Source organism: Seriola dumerili, unplaced genomic scaffold (assembly GCF_002260705.1).
Source record: "Seriola dumerili isolate Sdu_G_001 unplaced genomic scaffold, Sdu_1.0 BDQW01000003.1, whole genome shotgun sequence".
NCBI classification, from domain to species: domain Eukaryota; kingdom Metazoa; phylum Chordata; class Actinopteri; order Carangiformes; family Carangidae; genus Seriola; species Seriola dumerili.
The window spans coordinates 942,824-962,265 of NW_019174258.1; the positions used below are offsets into that span (position 1 = coordinate 942,824).

General features: G+C 40.7%; 2 protein-coding genes across 5 annotated transcripts; both read right to left on the reverse strand.

Moving 5' to 3' along the window:
* Positions 1-200: 200 nt before the first annotated feature.
* Positions 201-5,037, reverse strand: polr2m (RNA polymerase II subunit M). Its single transcript, XM_022744662.1, has 4 exons — positions 4,725-5,037; positions 2,229-2,828; positions 1,823-2,045; positions 201-910 (listed from the first exon to the last, which is right to left on the reverse strand). Exons 1-4 carry the CDS (start codon positions 4,832-4,834, stop codon positions 767-769), a joined length of 1,077 nt encoding a protein of 358 aa, XP_022600383.1. The 5' UTR covers positions 4,835-5,037; the 3' UTR covers positions 201-766.
* A 902-nt stretch (positions 5,038-5,939) lies between these two features.
* Positions 5,940-18,724, reverse strand: LOC111221265 (myocardial zonula adherens protein-like). Of its 4 annotated transcripts, none has more exons than XM_022744646.1 (14): positions 18,332-18,724; positions 17,443-17,523; positions 13,498-13,590; positions 12,180-12,344; positions 11,952-12,044; positions 11,730-11,843; positions 11,471-11,623; positions 10,792-10,917; positions 10,351-10,479; positions 9,889-9,983; positions 9,396-9,501; positions 8,736-8,819; positions 8,388-8,494; positions 5,940-8,284 (listed from the first exon to the last, which is right to left on the reverse strand). In XM_022744646.1, exons 1-14 carry the CDS (start codon positions 18,416-18,418, stop codon positions 7,651-7,653), a joined length of 2,067 nt encoding a protein of 688 aa, XP_022600367.1. In that variant the 5' UTR covers positions 18,419-18,724; the 3' UTR covers positions 5,940-7,650. The 4 variants fall into 4 exon arrangements, with proteins under 4 accessions (XP_022600367.1, XP_022600368.1, XP_022600372.1 ...); XM_022744647.1 differs by having other exon boundaries at positions 8,388-8,449; positions 11,471-11,635; XM_022744651.1 differs by having other exon boundaries at positions 5,940-7,912; positions 11,471-11,635.
* Positions 18,725-19,442: the final 718 nt, after the last annotated feature.

The following is a 19,442-nucleotide window of genomic DNA, read 5'->3' on the forward strand; positions in this document are numbered from 1 at the left end:
AGTAATGTAAACACTTAATTAAATGAATTAATGAAAGGTGAAACACTTAGACACGGTAACAATGCTCCTGATGTTCTCATCAGTGATCTTATTATTGCAGAGAGAATATCTCTTACAGATGAGGTACTTCACCGTGTCTGTAATTCGGAAGAAAACACTGCATTGTCAGCTGACTTCACACAAACGCAACCATTTGGGCAATCAGATGTGTTTATTCAGTTCTGTTACACATTCTGTAATAATTAAAATCCGACACAACTATCTGCAGGCTCACGTCTACTTTCGAGACAAAGCCGTAAGCAGTCTCCATTGTGTCAAAACAGTCTGCTCCACCTGTCGATGAGCTTTGAGTGCATGTAAATATTAACACACTAAAATAGAAATTTGAATGTACAATACTCTCAGGCTCAGAAAGTAACAACATCACCAGTTTCAGTAAACTGAGAAGAAGTGTTTCCCTCCTAACACATGTTTCAAATTTAGCATTCAAGACCACAGATATTATTATTGCTGCCGGACACTGAAACAGCTGATCCCAATATGAACTGAATGACAATTAAGCAAGCTAGTGTCTCAACCTGCCATTCAACATCCTGAGTCTGGGATACCAACTATGCCTTCACACCAAGCAAAGGCCCTTTTCCTCTGTTAAGAATTCCTGTCCTTGGAGTGAAAACCTGTTTGATGGGTCCAGATTGCGAGGTCCAAAGCCCGTTTCCCTCAGGGCCAAGGTCACACTGGTTTCCCCAGCTCTGGCCTTCCAGGATCAGTCTTCCTCTGAGGAGAGCTGGGCTCCTTCATCGTGAACCTCTCTGTAGGCAGCCATGGGGCCACCGTCAGGAGTGTAGCTCCCCATAGAGATCTTCAATCCCTCAGACAGTTTCTGGGCTGCCAGCTTGGCCTGCAACTCCTGAAATTAAACACAACACAGAGAAAAAGTTGACATGAATAGGCTGGTAAACAGTAAACAAGCACATTATTATAAAGCAGCACAGCCATAGCTATTAAACCCTCAACAAAAGTAGGACTGATACTAAGCTTAACAGGCCTCTGTAAATTGACAACAGCACACTGTTTGACATTTGGCTCTGTAATCAGTACTTTGGATGTGAAGTGATACACAGTGCCTACACTGCCTCAACGCTGCCCTCTAGAGCTTATGGAGTAGACCTGATGCAGACTTAAGATTCACACTTGGATTAATTATTGTTTAATTCCAAAATTGATTAGATGAGAAAATGTCACAAGTTACCATTGTATAAACTCAATTTGTTTGTATCCAGATGCTATAATAACACCAAACTCACTCCTGCCAAATACATTAGTTTGCTGTAATAATGTTTCAATAGAAATACAATCATTTTAATGATAAGAGTTGTTATTTACATCTATTACACTGCACATTATGATTGTGATTGGAATAACACAGCACCAAGATGAATAAAGAAGACTGGCAAATAATACTGGTGCTCAAATTAATCTTCAAAAAAACAAATCTTTGTTTAGTTTGCTTATTTATTTATTTTTACAGAAACAGAGTCGCATTGTGTTTTCTGTATAAAATGAAGACTGTGTTCACAACTCCTTTAGCAGTGTGTGAAAAGACACAGCCATCTCATTCAGCCAAATCAAGCCAATTCAGTTGGTGTTGGACTACAATGCAGCAAATGCACATTTCTGGTAGATCAATACTGTCACCTCAACATGTTACCACTCATCATGGTGAAGAAGCCCTGGCTGGCTCTGGCTGACAGTCTGCCTACAGTTCAGTGTATACACTGCATGTATAAGATAAGTGTGTAGAGGGCTCGGCTGCACTAACCTGCTGCTTCTTGGTTTGTTCCTTCATGAGGACAGCCGACTCGTCCAGAGACAGAAGCTGGGCGGGGTTGTGTTGGAGAGGAGGGAGTTTGGCTGCGGTGATGTCGTCCAGGTGTTTTCTGTCCCGCTCCTTCCTGGCCTGTGCAGAGAGCGGCGATGAGCCGTCAGAAGACTGGCTGGGTGACGAGGATCCTGATGGAGAAATGTCAGTTCTGTGGGACAGCCTGGAAACACCCGTGAGAAGATGTTATTTACAATCAAACAACTGAGAAGAACTATGAAATAAAGCCAAATGAGACACAATGACACACATTGTTACTGAATGAAATGAACACCATCACCTAAGTACTTTTTGTTCTAAATGTCTACAAAAGTAATCATCACATCATCAAACAAAGCCCACTCACTGATTTGGTTTGAATTTCTGCCTCCTGGGAGCTGAAGTCTTCTCTGTTTTTTCCAGGACAGTTACATAGTGAGGCTTTTTTGGTGTCTGCTCTCTGAGAAAGTAATTGTCTCTTGCCATGCTGTTTAATAGGTCTTTGGACTCGCTACTGAAACCAGTACTAGTTTCAGACAGTCTGACCCTCTCCAAGGCCTCCACAAGGTCACCCTCTTTTGTCTCATCAGAGTTCAGAGAGGCCCCAGCAGCAGCCGTCTCCATGGTTTCACCAGCAGCCGCTCTGAAGACAAACTGGTCCTGTTGCTCGTCCAAAGTAGTGTTTTCCTGCACATGAGCTGAGACAGGTGACGTTCCCCTCTCTTGTACCACATCACCTGCAGCAGCCGCACTTTGCCTGTTTTGGCGTGAGGCTGCTGGTGTGTTGGGGATAGCATGTTTTTGCATAGTGAAAGCCTGCTGGTACTTGGACTGTAACTCTGCCCTGGCAGCAGACACCAAACTCCGTCTCCTCTTCTCTTCATCATGTTGCTCAATGGCAAGACGCACTTTCTCTGCAAACTCTGATATCTTTTTCCCTTTGTCAGGAAGAGACTGCAATAACCTCCTGAAAACAACACAAATCATCACTTCATGGTAGACTCAAAACAACATTTAAAGATACAAGACGGTAGACATTAAACAAGTCAACCAACATTAGATATAGACAGAGAGATTATTTTACAGGTCTCTTGAACTCTACTGGAGGGGTAAACACCATTCTTCCAAAAAGTTATTCTCTAATGTGGTGTATTGATGATGGTGGTGGAATCACTCCAAACTCTCCCATAGGTGTTCAGTTGGGTTGGAATCTGGTGACAGTGAAGCCCATTGCATTTGCTTCACATCATTTTCATATTCAGGAAACAATCCACTGACCCTGTATGACAGGATCTGAATTTATGTTTCTATACTCTTTTATTCAGCCTTTTCTTTTTCACCCATCTGTATTTTGGCTTAAATAATTTCACATGGCACATCCAACATTCAAATGATTGTATAAACATACTAGTATTATTTATTACTGCTGTATAACCATAATAGTTGAATTATGTTCATCACAGTCTGTCCCTTCCATTGTAAAAAAAAAAATATATATATATCATGATTGACATATTAGTGACATTTGAAGCTGCCTTGGATGCTGACATATACAGTACTGAAGAAGTATAAAAATCCAACGTTAAATGACAACGTTATGGTATATTCTGAGGTTGGAGATTGTCTCCAACCTCAGAATATGCCAGGATTATGGAATTTATGGACATGACATTGAACTGTGTGAAGGAGCATTTGTCTGGGCCACGACACACCTGAATGACAGGACTACTTGTTCCCATTCAGAGATATTGATGAGGAAGATTTTGACACTGACAAATATTGTGTGGCAGATTAATTGAATGGACTATATAGAAACTGTGAAAATTTGGACCTAAAATAAAATGCATGAATTTGAAAACGCTATTGACCCAGAAAACAACTTCTACAATAACATTCACATAAGTTGTAAGTATGAAACGTCTATGAAACAAGGAGTACTTTCATGTAGGAAATTCAACAGGTTCAATGTAAGTGCCGTATCTGAGACTGAATTCAGTGGAGGGAGATTTGAAAACTTTGAAAAGACAAGACTAACAAGTTATCATTTCATTCAAGTAAGACAAAGTATATAATATTCAATTCAAAAAACAAGTTTAAATCAGGTTCAACGACTATGAAATAGGAAGACTGTATGAAAATTAATTTCTGGGCGTCATTGACCATAAACTATGCTGGCACTCACAGATAAATAGTCTTCTTGTTTAATGTGGGGCAACGACAAGAAAACAAGAAAGACTATTTATCTGTGAGCGCCGAATTCTGCGGTGACTGTATTATAAGTGTTTGGAGTTGTGCATGCTGCTACTGTCTACCAGATGACCATGAATTATGTTGGCTGCCACACATAAATATTGTCTAAAGCAAAATGTTTTCCATGTACATTTTGAAGAAAGAAATTAATGATCAGAGGTGTAAAAACATTAAACAGTTTGTGCAAGAGTACCTACAGTGTATTGTACTCATTTTGCAGTATGGTGGTATCAGCTCTGCACCATGAACATAGTAAACCTTTATATTACTTTTCTCTAAGAAACATTTTTGCCATCAGTTGGTCCAAAACGGTCTGAGACAAACTTCATATTACTGAACACAGAGGTGATTTGCTCACTTATAGCTGTGCTGTGTAAAACCTCAGACACAGCCTGTAGTGAACTGACGGAAGACAGTGCAGATTATTAGTTCAGTCACGGTGGAGCAGCTCTCATTACAACAAACTTATTTGTGTGTTAGTCACCATGTTTGTGTCTGTGACAGTAGCTGCGTGCCAGGAAGTGCCACAGTGAGTCATGCCTCCAGTTTCTGCCTCTCATGTATGATAGATGAGCATGAAAGATACAAACTGAGGCTAACATCGTGGACTTACTTGTTTGAGAGTATCTTTTCCTGTCGGAGCAGCAGTTCTTGGAGCTCTTCTTTGCTCTGGTTTCTCAGGTCTCCCACCTGTCCCTGGCTCTCTGTCCATGACGAGGACATCACTGTTAGCTACTGACAGCTAGCTACAGCCATCCACAAGCAGCAGGAGCTAATGTCTTACTTTAACATGCAACATAAAAACTCAGGTTACACGTTTACCCGGCTCAAGCCACCGCCAGCTCACCGGCTCTTTGGTGGTTAGAGAGCTTTAGAAAACCTCTTCAAGGCGGAAGATTTACTTCTTCAACATTTCAAAGTGTGGGTCTTCTTCTGGAGCGGAAATCAAACATGAGAAGGGGAGCTCTGTCGCCCCCCTTTGCACAGGATGGTGTAATGCACCGCTTCTTCCTGTCGCCCAATGAAGGTGATTTGCTGCCCTCTTCGGGTCAAACGTAGTCATCAGCAGCAGATTGTGGCCCTTCTTTGTTTACAGTAAGATATTTCTGTCCTCTCTGTAATCAATGCGGCCAGTATGAACAGGCTTCACAGTCTCAGATTTTCCACAGCTGCATTTCCCTGCCGGATGTTTCCCAGCCACCATGCCAACTCATTTATCAGCTCAACAGACAATGACCCAGATCAACCAGGGAGGTTACAGCTGTGTCCTTAATGCCCCCTCTCAGAGTTCAAAGTCGGTTTAACTTTCGGCTGCGGCTGCACAGTTGGAACAAAATTTCAGTAGACTGAGAATGTCATGTGCATCTCTACCAAAACATGTAAAACATTGATGACCTCCTTACATTTTGCACTTTTCTTCACATGTGCACATTCTCCATAGTATCAACCTCCATCCATGCAGTAAAAACAAGTATATTGTGTGAACTTCATAATACTACCATTGGAAGCACAAGATTAACTGTACAATATCACTGACTGTGACACAAATGTCTAATTTTACAACTTTGTTTCACTGTTATCTGTTACACATAACTTTGGGGAGATTTTTTGTGAATCTTCACATTTTTTTTGCAATGTCAGTGATATCAGTAAATACTCAAACACCATGTCCTGCCTGACTGAGTGAGTCTACGCTGCACATCTTTCAAAGATTACAACAACAAATACGATTTTGTTTAGTGAAACAGCTGAATTTTAACTAGGCAACTACAGATTTGCATTGCGAAGCCTGTGCACATCATTTCCTGTAAAAAGCAATGAACAATAGCTCTGCAGACACATGATCTGAATATTATTCACAGGACACGTGCTCAAAATACAGTTAGTGACATCTTTTGCATATTTACTGAACATGAAGTTCAGTGCCTATGCATGACATTTATGCAAAAGTGTGAAAGTTAAACATCTGAAATGGAAACCGTACAAACCAGTTATTAAAAAAAAGAAGCCTTTTTGTGTTTCTTACCAGACAAGTCATATATAAGCTTCATGCTTCTGTATGAAGTTGTATGTAGGTTGGGGCATCCACTAACACAGTCAGGATGCTTGTACAGTAAAGTCTTTATTAGCCAATCATTATGCTGGCCTCTTTTCATTAGTTGCAGTTTGATATGTAATGTTAAGGAAAAGGCACATCATTAAGCATTTTCAAATCACAGTTGTGGCAGTGCAGACAACAGCTGGATAATACTTGTGCCTGTGGCTCAGGAATGGCAGTCACCTCATTAAGGTTAATATCTTCAAAGTAAATTAACAATTTTGTCATTATCACAGAAATTAAGTTTACATTATAATATTATATTACCCTGTTGCCAATTCAAAGAGATTCATTCCCACCACCAGTATCAGATGGTAGGCTCACAAAGGCACAAAGCATGTTAATAAATATTTTGTACATAATGTGACAATAACAAAATAATATATCATATGTTTTGTACAGAGCCAATATAAAATGTTAAATACAATAGCCTTATCAACCTTCATATAGGGCTGAATGCTCATAGCTCCATGAGCAACATAAGTAGGCTACATTCACTGTAAACAAAACAAATAAAATTCTTCAGTACATTATTAACAAAATATTTTTTTTTACAGAGCATCAGATTATTTACCCTTCAACATTTTATTATATTTAACAGTGATGTGCAAACATAGAATCAGAATAGAATAAAAAAACCTACATAAGACTTCATCATTGACCATATTCTACATGAGACTGTACATGACAGAAAAATTACTATTATAATGTGTCAACTTCTGACTGTTTAAGATATGAGATCTGTGTTGGTGGAATTTAAAAAGACCACCAGCAGTGAAAATAATACCAAACATGACTGAGTTTTTAAAGGAATAATTCAACACTTTAAGGATTAGCCTGCTTTATTGCCAAGGGTTAGAAGAGAGGATCAACACCACTCTCATCACTGCGCGGTAAATGTGTAAGTTACAGCTAGTTTTAACTGGAGGAACTGTACGCTCATGACGCACAGCTTAGCATTATGCTAAGCCAACTGCAGCTACATATGACTTATCTTAGCATAAAGACAGGAGGGAAAAGACTACCCTGTTCAGTTCTGGCCAAAGGTCATGAGTCAACAAACTCCTTTTGTAATCAATACAAAAACTGAAGTGTAAAAACTTTTTGTCATATGATGGGGGTTGCGGACTGGACTATTTCTTGGCTGTGAGCAGTGATTTTCACTGGCTGCCATGCAGTTGTTCCTTTAACTTCTGTAATATTCTGAATTTTACCCTTTGCTTCTCCCACTAGGGCAGATTTCATTACTTTCGGACATAGCTGTTTGCTCCTGTTTTCAGCATTTATGCTAAGCTAAGATAAATGGCTGCTGATCTTAGCAGCATGATTACAATAAAAAAAAATGGGAGTGGTATTAATCTTCTCATGTAACTCTTGGCAAGAAAGAGAGTGTAATGTATTTCCCAAAATGTCTGAAATGTCTATTGCTAGATCTATTGCTTTAAGATGAGTCTATGTTTATGTTTGCTGTTAGTTCCATAAGTTTCATGAACGGTGTATAAACTTGAGGTGCTCTCGATCTCGGTTGAGAGGAGAATGGGGCTAAAGGTGATTCTTCCGGACTTGAGTATGCGTTTTTGTTTGTTTCTGTGTCCACCTCGTCTCTCCTCGACTGGACCGGGCTCAAAGGAGGTTCAGGTTCAGTCTGATGGGTGTAGGGAGACGTCCCACTCGGTACTGAGGGTTTGGACTGCAGGAAGCGGCTGTATTCAACAGGAGTGTACTTCAGTAAACTAGACTCCAGCCTGCTGGGTGGAGGGTTATTAGACCTTATTGTCCTTGTTTGGGTGACCGATGTCAGGTAGAGGAATGGATGCTGAATGGGAGATGGGGGGATTAAAGGTTGGGAGAGGGATGGAGGTTCTGTAGAAGGTGAGAGTTGTAAGGGCGATGGAAGCTGAGTGCGTGATAGAGGTTCAGTGGGTGATAGTGGTTGTGTGGGTGATAGAGGTTGTGTGGGTGATGAAGGTTTCATTGGTGATGGAGGCTGAACGGGTTGTGGGGGTTGTATGGGATGGAGATGAGACGGTTCACACTCAACAGGAGTTTCAACATCATGCCTCTGTGCCTCATGTCTGCAGATGCACAGTCAGACATCAGAATGAGAAACCACCTCCAAGCAAAGCGCAAAATATAACCTGATGCCACTAAATATATTTATCCAACTATGCTTCTTACCTGGGGAGCAGATCACAGCCTACTCCTATCTCTCTGGTTTCCAAAGCCTCTTGCTGCCTACTCTGTGTGGACACAAAATACTTCAGCTTGTCTTCTAATTCATTATTCTAGGAAAAGGAAAACAGGAAACAACACTGTCAGGTCAGATACATGCAAAGGACTGCCGTCACTTCACGTGTGAAAGTGACTTGATAGCTGCAGTGATAAAAGAAAACCACACAGACATTGTTGAAAGAATCAGGAAATCCAGCGCTCAGCAGCCAAGGCAATCATCTGTAGCCATGCAGCAGATTACCACACCACACCAAAAAAAAAAAAAAAGGAGTAGTAAGTAAGTATGTGTCTTACCTCACACTCCACTATTGCAATTCTGTCCAGAAGCTCTGAGATGAACATATCCTTCTGAGCGACTTGAGCTCGCAGTGATTCAACCTTCACAAATTCAAGAAGACAGCAATCAATAGAAATAAGTGATTGTGTGTTTTCAAGCAGATCTTCAGTAATAATGCTTTATTTTATGAGTATGACATTTAAGTTTCCTGGAAATAACTTTATAGTTCTGTGCTAATTACAGGGAAACTAAGAGTGGGGAAAAAGCTTAATTTACAGCAAACTTAATATTCATTTGTTATTGGAAACTTACATATTTACTAGTTTATTGAATAGAGGTGTAGTAATTGAAAACTGTCTCTATTTTCCCTATATGCACAATAAAAATTTATAATTATTTTGGGGAAATTATGCTTGTTGGAGATTATTCAGAAAGATAAATATTGCTGCTGGCAAAAAGAAAATGCACCACCCTTTATTGGCTCTGGGTCCTGATTAAGTTGAATATTCCTTGTGAGCACTGAATTCATGCGTACCCTGGAGCTCTGGTAAATAAACTTCTTGACGAATTGAGCTGACGAATGCATCCACACCCATTATCAAAACACAAAGTAGAGCAGAAGGCCTAAATGCCTGTGACGGGACAGTTTCACACACAGATAAATAAACCCTCCTCACCTCTTCGATCATTCCTTTGACTTTCCTCTGCTGGCAGAACACCATGTCGTTCAAGTGTTTGATTCTCTCCCGGAGGTCCACTGCTTCACCTTGCAGCTCTTTGGACCTAAACACAACCAGCACATACAGGATAAACTCAGATGAAAAGAGGCTCATCTTGCATGTTCCTGAAACATGCAGCCAAATTGGGAATGCAAACTTCAGAAGGAAAAGGGACTGCAGCACACTGATTGATTTACAGGCATTACAGTAATAGTGCAAACATGGTATTTTTTTTGAAGCATTAAAAGCTTCCTCTTGACACGGGAAATAGTAGTTTGACAAAACAATCCCAACTTGAAGACAAAGAACTTGAGCATCCTCTGATCCAACATCATGACAACTGAGCAAACATCATTGATGGATGAAGAAGAGGTGACATGATTGAGAGCCCACAAAAAAGCTGATAAATTGACCTGATGTTTGTTTTTCTGGACCTTACAATAATTTGTACCTTTTGGCCACAGTTGTATCAGTTTTGTCGGTCAGCTCTATCAAGCGGAGACGCTGTTCACATTCCTGCAGCTTCTTTTGGAGTTGACTCTTCTCCTGTGGAGATTTGACACAACGGTTAAACAAAAATCCTGATTCTCAAAAGATTGTGAAATTCTTGTGTCCACAGTTTTATTTTCTCACAGCAGTATATGCATTCCTTGTTGCTTTCAGGCAGAATTCAAACGTCAAACTGTTAACTGACATAACCTTCCAGACATAGATAAGATCTAATAACAGATCAATCTTGATGTAAATTCAAGTGGTTTTATGTAGGTACCACAGGCAGACATGACAGAAGAACCACAGACTGCTCAAAGTGTACTGTGTATGATGATGTATGGATAAAGGATAAAGATTACAGCATAATGTGTTTATTATTTACATGAAGAATAGTTTGTTTGATATTCATTGCTTGTCTTACCTTTCCCATACAGTCCAGTAGACGCTCCACCTCAATGATCCTCTGGTCCCTCTCTGCAATCTTGGCCTCTGCAGTCCGGATTTTTCTCTCTGCTTCCTCCAGTCGCCTGATGTACTCATCGAGTTGGGCCTGTGTGAGCAGAAAAACATTTTAGTTTAGATGTTGGACTACGTTTGAAACGGCTCATGAAGTTGTCAAGAGTTTTGTCATTTATCAAAATTTTTTGGTGTCACTTAAATTGACGTTGCTTTTCACATCCATAATATTTATATAATTTAAATGTGTCAAAATCAAAAGCATCTGAGGTATCCTGAGTAATCAGCGCACATCCATCACGTTTCTTATGACACATTCAGTTCAAGATTTGGTTTCTATTGGCACTGAAACTGTGTGTGATGTGCTGCGGTGAGAGTAAATGCATAAGCAGTGAAGAATGCAGACCTGTAGGTTTTCAATCTCCTCCCTGTGTTTCCGTTGTTCCTCCAGCAGCTTCTCCTCATACTCCCTCTGTAGCTTTGCTGAGAGCTCCTGCAGCGCCTGAGCGTTGGCCTCCCGCGAAGACTCCACCTGGACAATTCACAGCACAGCACAGCAGAAATTAAGACTGTGCTCAGCTGATTATTCCGTACTGACACCAGAACAGAAGATGAAGATGCAGCTGATGTGCTACTGTACTGCAGTGAGATCATCAGTTATTAGATCTGCTGGATCAAAGCATACTGTTTTATCTACTACTTCTCATATCTTAAATCTTTGAAGCTGGGGTTATTCACTCTCTAATGGAAAGTGACTGAGCTTTTTGTTCAATCATCACACAGACTAGAGCAAAATTCCTTCGATGATCTGTAAAGTTTTTGATTTTTACTTGTGTTTTTACTGTAACCTGCAGTAAATAGAAAACTGGTCAGATATCAGGTGGAGAATAATAATTTCTAAACACATCTTGTCACTTTCCATTGTTAGTGACTCATCAGACCATTTTGCAACCCGCCTGTCACACCGGCTGAATGACCAGAATCTCTGAGTACCTCAATGAGCAGGTTTTCCCACAGTAATGTTTTGAAATGTGTGGATGCACATGTGGGTTCACGTGAATGAGTGAGTGTGAACTTAGTCTGACCTGTAGTCTTAAACTCTGGTTTTCAGCCTGCGCAGCAGCCAGCTCCCTCTCTTTGTCTTTGAGTTTTTCTTCTGTTTTCTCACAGGTGCTCTGCCAATTCTTCGTACTGTCTCTCGTGTCCATTCTGTTCTGACAGTTCTCCAGAAGGGATTTCTGCAAAGGAAGCTTATTTTACTTATCAAGCTGACATTTTCTGTAATGCAGGCACACGCCTGTCATACATAAAATCTCGACAGGTTCAGTTACATTGATTTGTTACCTGCAGGCCGATGTTGGCAGTTATAAGGGAGCTGTTCATCTGATCAAACCTCTCCATGGCCGCCGTCCGGATCCTCACCTCTGACTCCAGACTCCTCCGATGTGAGTTGGCAGTCTGCAGAAACGAATGGTACACTGCTTTTTCAGATTTTTTCACAGCTTCACAGATTGGAGGTTGATGAGGGAGTTGTGAGCAGTCTCATGGTGTTACATATTTCATTACCCTGATTTCCTGTGAAAGCTTCTGCATTGATTGCTGCATTCCTCCAAACTGCCCATACATCCGCTCTCTCACCTTCTCCAGAGAATCTCTCACCTGGATACACACACACACAACATACAGATGTTATCTGCACAGCAGCACACACAGCCTTGCATAGATGACATGATGTTAAAACAATGATGAGTTCACCTAAAGGTGTGGCTGCTTGTTGTGTTAGTCTCCACTCACCTCCCTGATGTACCTCATCTCATCATGAAGGTGATTGACCGTCCACTCTCGCGCCATCACCTCCTGCTGTCTGTCCGAGCCCGTCCTCTGCACTACGGCGTACACTTTGGGCCCATGATGCTGCAGCGAGGACTCTGGCACCCCATTGGTCATGTCTCCGAGGTGCTGAGGGAGACAGGATCGCACCGGTCAGGTTTCTGTAGCCACCCTCCACTGAGGCTGACTAAGACTGTCATTGTGTTTGTGTATTTGTGTGCATGCTTGTGTGCAGACATGCACACTTGCAGGTGGATCACGTGTTTGTGTGCGGATGCATATGCTTGCATATGTACACTTGATCAGGTATTTCCAGCACTACTGCTGCTGAGCACTGGAAACCGGAGGTTGGGAAAGAAGGGCTAGAAAAAGTGCAGGGTGTATTGAAGGTGTCGTGTTTCTGCAACCCAGTACATGAGCTGCTGCCATTTCTGACTATTGTACCTCTAACAGCCAGGCCACCAATGAAAACAGACACACAGCAGCACAGGAGCAGCACAGCACTGTAGACAATGCAATAACTAAATAACAAATGACAATCGTAGTCATGGACGCAGATTAATTACTCAAGTGCAGCTTAGGGATTCAGTCTCTATAAATATTTCAGATGTACTACAAGAAGCAAAGCGATCTAAGGCTGCAACTAACACTCATCGCTTATCGATTACTCAGTATATGATTTTCCTGATTGATCGATACCTCATTTGGACTATGAAATGTCAGAAAAAATACTCATCACAATTTCCTAAAGCCCAAACTGACTTATTCATATTGCTCGGTGTATACTGAGATTACCATCAGAGGAGACAAAGAAAACTAAAGTAAATATATTTGAGGAGCAGGAACCAGATCACTCTTGGCAGTTTTGCTTAAAATATATCTTAAATGGTAAATAAGTTTTTTATAATTTGTTTCCACTTAATTTTCAACTAATCAATTAATTGTCTAATCGTTTCAGCTCTAATATCTAATCCTAGATATTTACAGTAATCTCCCATGATTCAGCTCATCTTGTTGTGTCTCTTCTAACTCAGAGGAAGACAAAACATTTTACTAAACCAATGAGGATGAATGTGTTGGTCTCCTTCAAATTTAAACAGATACACCTGAGACATGGAACTTGTCACCCTCCAGCATCTGTTCGTGCTGAATATCTATGAAGACATTATTAATGACAGCCTGTGAGTGCATGCACAGAGACGTGTTGTACAGAGGGATGTCAGTGACACACATGCGTCGCAGTGTCATGACTATTATTCATGTGGTGGATGTGGCTGTCTACCTGCTGAGGTGACTCCCTGCCAGCTGGCCTCTCTCTTTGGATCAGCCCATTCTTCTTCTTCCACACCCCATTGACATCTTTTCTTGCCTCAGCCTGCAAAAAGAAAAAAAAACAACAAGAACAACAAATATTTACGTAAGACTGGCGTTGTGAATGATTCACTTCATTTGACTGTGTTGACACTCTAAAGTTCGAAATGGTTCAGATTACATAAGTATTATTATTTAGTGCAAACATTGCTCCACTGCCACCTTCTAATTAGCCAAGTTTCTGTTGCAGTAAAGGAGACTACACTGTCATTGTTTCTGGTCACATGTAGCCAAGACTCTGTAAACTCTGTGTTATCTCACTGTATTATCTTCCTTTTTCTTCACATCAACACTGTTTTGGCGCCCTCCTTGTATCGTACAGTCATTTTGCATAGTTTTCTAATTGTATGTGAAGATTATGTTTTGTATGTGGTGTATGGAAACTTCATAGTTTTCATTTACTGTAATTTGTGTGTGTGTGTGTGTGTGTGTGTGTGTGTGTGTGTGTGTGTGTGTGTGTGTGTGTGTGTGCATCCAAGAAGTGCTATATGACCTACGATTTATCACTTACTATAATCCCATGATTCCCCACGACAATGATGACTTACTGTAATTTTTTTATATATCATCTTGTTGTGGGTGTGATCACCTCTGAAGTAGGAGTAACGACATTACAATATTTGTGTGCCTGTTATATAAACAATAATTTTAGATAGATAGATAGATAGATAGATAGATAGATAGATAGATAGATAGATAGATAGATAGATAACCTCTGCTAAATATTCAGACCTATTATCCAGAGAAACAGGCGTCAGCCTCGACATCTTGCAGAGATAAGAGTGAGGAGAAACTAGAACAAAGACGCCAGTGTTGCCTTGTGAACAGAGCTGAGCCTCACATTTCTACACCACTTAATCTACAGAGAACATGCTGTTGAGAAATGGTGAGGGTGGATGGGAGGGAAGAGCAGCCATATTAATGTTGTAACAACAGCAGCCCACTTCTCTGAGAGCTCACAATAACAAAGCTCTATATGTAATGTCCATTCAGATTTGAATTTTACAATGGCAATGTTTGACCACACTGGTGGACAATGTTTACCTGGTGTTGGTGTTTGTAGCTCAAACTTCAGCCGAGTAATCTTGGCAGAAAGAGCACACAGGGTTTCTTTTGTTTTTTTGGCTTGAGGGAAACTGACCTGTTGACACTGACAACCTTGAATCATGCAAACTTGTAAAAAATAACTTAAAGACGTCCCTTTGTCAAACACTTCACTGTCATTTGTTTGTAGCACATGAACTGACCGCTCTATCATATGACTACATTGTGATGGATTCGTCTGATTGGATAAGCTCCTTATTACCAACACAGACATGAGAGTTGTATTTGAAGTCACAACACAAAGACCCTCTCATGTAGTTCATTGGGTTGAATCATCTTCACTTTGAAGAGACTTTCAGCCATTGTGGCGATGAAATCCAATGCTGTAGGTGTAGAAACGTCTATATGTAGCAACTCTGTGTCCTTTAGTCCTCTACGTGTCATGGTGCAGATGTATTTCATCTAATCTAGGTCATAGTCAGTAGTTGGATTGTGTCCATGATGTGTCAGGTTGCAGTACACCCCCTTTCTAATTTCATGGCGAAGAACCACTTTAACCAGTGTTTCTACTGAAACATATTATCTCTGGATATCTCAGACAGAGGATGTATCAGTCAGTTCCTTCCCTCTTGATTCACTTTGTGCCTTCCCTTTTTTTTTCTTTTTTTCTTTTTTAACTTTTTTCATCACAAAATCCAAGTGACCTACATTTGACCTTCCCTAAAGATTACATCTGAGATCAAAGATTGAGCAGCTTCTGTGAAAACATGTCTAAAAAAGGTCACGGACGCTCGGTGAGCAGATAAATGTAATAACAAAAAACCGGACTGTCAAATCAACCTTGTTTAACACTGCCAGTTTTAAACACTGTATGAGTATTTGACCTGAATCTTTTCACAAGTACAGCAGCACCTGCACTCTGAGTTCAGTGCTAAATACACAATGAGTCTAGATGAAGAGGACACAGAGGTGAGTTTTTAACCTCCTGAACCCTGATATTCCTCTTCAAATTCTCCTGAAGCGGCTTTTTTCCACTGTGTCCCACAGTTTCAAATTATGCACCAGCTTGTTTTAGCACTTCAGTGAATAGGTTGTACTTGTCTTTTGCATCATTTTGTGCAGATTTTCATGTGAAACATTTTGTAACTTTTGGATTTTACAGCAATAGTTCAACACTTTGGGAAATACAGTCTTTTTTTTTTCTTTTTCTTTTTTGTGAATTAGCTGTGTGGTAATTATATAGCCACAGCCAGCAGCCGGTTAGCCTAGCTTAGCATAAAGACTAGAAACAGGGAAACCAACCTGTCAAATGTTCTTTTTTTGTTTATTCATTCATTTATTTATGTATTTAGTATAAAACAAGCAAGATGTGTTAATAAGTGAGGTTGACAGGTGCTGGTTGTTTGATTTGTTGCCTTGACAGAGCGAAACCAGCCTGGCTGTTTCTCCCCTGTATGTTTGTGCTAAGCTACGCTAACTAGCTGCTGGTTGTATTTACTTTACAGATGTGACTGAGGCATTAATCCTCTCATGTAACCCTTGGCAAGAAAGCAATTATGCAAATTTCCAAAAAATTTTTATTCATCTAAGGTTAATGTACCATTTTTATTTACTCTTTTCATTTCCTCCTGTTCTTTTCATTCAGGTGGCTAATTGTCTGTAGAAACTTCCACTTTGAGCAGCTGATATCTGCCCACAGACACACTGGCGGCACAGTTGCATGGGTGCGGAGTTACATCTTCAGTAAACACACACTGAAGTACACGTCACCACCGAGCACATGTGTGTTACTCCCCACTTTGTGTTCACTCTTGACCAGACTGTCCTCTGTCATCAGTTTCAATAGTCGTGGTCACACCCTCCCAAAGGGAAGCACATTCAGAGATTAGCGCAGCGTGCTATCAGCAGGAGTTTGTGGAGGTGTGATAACTTGACGAAAACCATGCTCCTTGGCCAAGGTTCATACAAAACATGCCACCACGACTAGAAACCTCCTTGGGGCCAACAGTAAGTAAAACATCGCACTCAGTTCTCACACTCTCGCTGTTAAACTCTGGCATCAAGCTCTGGATCCTTAACACAAACAAAACCCGGGGCTGAGCCACCTACAGCAAACACCCACACAGCCTGCAGCGTAGACTCACAATCATAATTCACATGGTCACAATGTGCAGCAACAGACACGGATACTGCCTGAGTGTCATTCTTCACTCCACTGAGCAAGAGCCAATTTAATGAGCTATGTTTGTGTAGTTACTAGAGTTTGAGTTACTGTTTCAACCAAGCTGTCAGGTGTCTCAGTGAGACATCAAATGTGATGTCTGTTCAGCAAAAGCATTTTAAATATTTTCTAGTGTATGGACTAGATTTACAATGCAGAGTCAGAGCTGAGCTTTGAAGAAAATTTGAAACAGCTGTGTGCACATTACCACGCGCACACACCCTCCTGTCATGATTGTGTAACTGGACCAGATGATAAATAAACCCATAAATCTCAGCAGCTCCACAATCTTTCTTCTTAGGTATCATATATAATAAATTAATGTTGCATTTTCCGTTCTTATCATTCTCCCGCATCACTATCAGATATTGACAGTGCCTGGGTGTGTGTGGTTGTACGATTATAGTTAGAGAGAGACACACAATTCAGTTGGTTTGTTTAGACAACTTCAGTTCACCAAATGGACATACAAGGTTTAACTCTATTCATTACACCTCTACCTATCTAAATATGGCTGTCAAGCAGGATTTATAGGGAGGACGCAGCTTGACTAATTATAGAATTTCAATGAGAGGGAGAAGAACGACTTACGGTGTCTGAGTTGTCCGTTTTGGCCTTGTTGTTTCCATCATCTCCTGCATGTAGAGTTAACCTGAGGCGTCTGATCCTCCTCTAAGAAAAATAAACAAGCCAACAAAAGGGAAATAAATTATGTTATGCAAGCACATTCATTTCTGTGAAACGTTACTATGAGAAAAAGATTGAATAGTTTTCATTATAACATCCCTGAAACTGAGACACTGAATGGTTACAAATCTCACAGACCCCAACAGTCCACCACCATGGGTTTATTTATAGAAAATAACAACAGAACTGCAAACAAATTTCATGTAAATGCTCTGAAACTGTGCCACTGAGACATTCGCTGGAATATTTACACTACACTTGGTGCTTTGTTTGGTTGTGTAGTAAACAAGATTTTTTCTTTTTTCTTTTTTTTTTACAGTTAAACATATTTAAAGGTTTTAATTTAAGACATTATCCTTAAAAAAAGTACTGCAGTAGTGTACTCATATCAAACACAGTTTTGAAAATATTTATAGGCTTTTTCTTCATTTACAAACAATGGGAATAACTTTAAAAGCTGGTGTAGTACAAAGGCCTGTTTTATCAGAGAGCTGTTCAAATAAACATGACAGTCCTCTCTCCTGCACACTCAGCTCCCATTGCAAGCTCTTGTAAGTGAACACATAACCAACATGAACTTTTAGAGGATTGGGGAATAGAAAATGTTAGGTGGGACTGAGAAAATGTATGTCAAACAAGAAACAAGTGGCTACTAAGTGAAAGCAACAGGGGACAAACAGAGGAGGGAGGAAAAAACACTGAGCTGTTTGCAAAACACTGAGGAGAAGGAGGAGAGACAAGGGGAGAGACAGAGGGAGCTTTTCGGTGTCCTGACTTCTCTGGGACTTCTTACCTCACTTGAAGACTCTGGAGAGTCCTCTGTTGTTGTGGTGGTGGTGGTGGTGGTGGAAGCAGTTCGTCCTGAACCGTAGCGAAGCATGTCTCCTCTTCTGTCCACTCCTCACTTCTCTTCCTCTCCCTCTCTCTGGCCCCCCTCCCACCCTTTCCTCTCACTCTCCTTCCTGAGTTCTGCTCAAAGTCTCAGTGCGACCATCTGCCCCCGGCTCCAGCCAGGGAAGAGGAGGGAAATTCCACTCTCTGTCAAGCCCAGTGGTGGTGAATGGTGGGAGTCCACAGGGGCCCCAAGGTGCCCTGTCAAGTCAGGGAAATGACCAGGTGCAATCCAGCTCCGCACTCAGCAACGCAATCACAAATATGTCATTGTCCTTCCAGCCAGACTCTTCCTTAATCCACCAGCCTGCCAGAGTTGTCAGTCACTCAGCAACCTCCCTGCCTGTCTCTCTGACGGTAACTGTGTTTCTCTGTATTCCCATCAGACCTGTCGGGCCACATTTCACCTGCCTCCCTAGTCCGTGCCTCTTTCACAGGGCGGGTCCTCTCACTGGGGCTGGGACAGGTGGAGCAATTGTTATCAACAGGAGTGGCTAATAGGCGGAACCACCACTCACTCACAGAAGAGGAGTTTGACATTATCTTCCTGTTATGGCTATGCATGATATAACTACTTGGTCTAAGTCACTGTTACAAGCAGTAGCTCTATGTTTTTTTGTTCTTTTATCAAAAACTTGCTTCAAGTAAGTAAATACATAAACAGATTTAAGCTCCAAAGACTATATAAAATAGTTCAAATGAGCTCCACCTTGACCAAATACAATGTTTATACCTCTTACATATTAATGCATCAATAATAACAATCCAATTATATAATTATGTAGAAATTAGATCGTTGATGATTTTTATAAAATCAAAAACTTTGAATGCAGGACTTTTATTTGTAATGGAGAATTTAGTCTAAAATTTTTCAGAATTAGTCTAAAATTGCAACTTTTACTGAAGTATTTGAGAGCGGTTAAAGTCTGAAATAGGTTTATACTGCAGCTACAGGAGGCGTCTCAGATTCTACAGGAGTTGCTATAGCCAATAAATTATTGATACTGTTGATA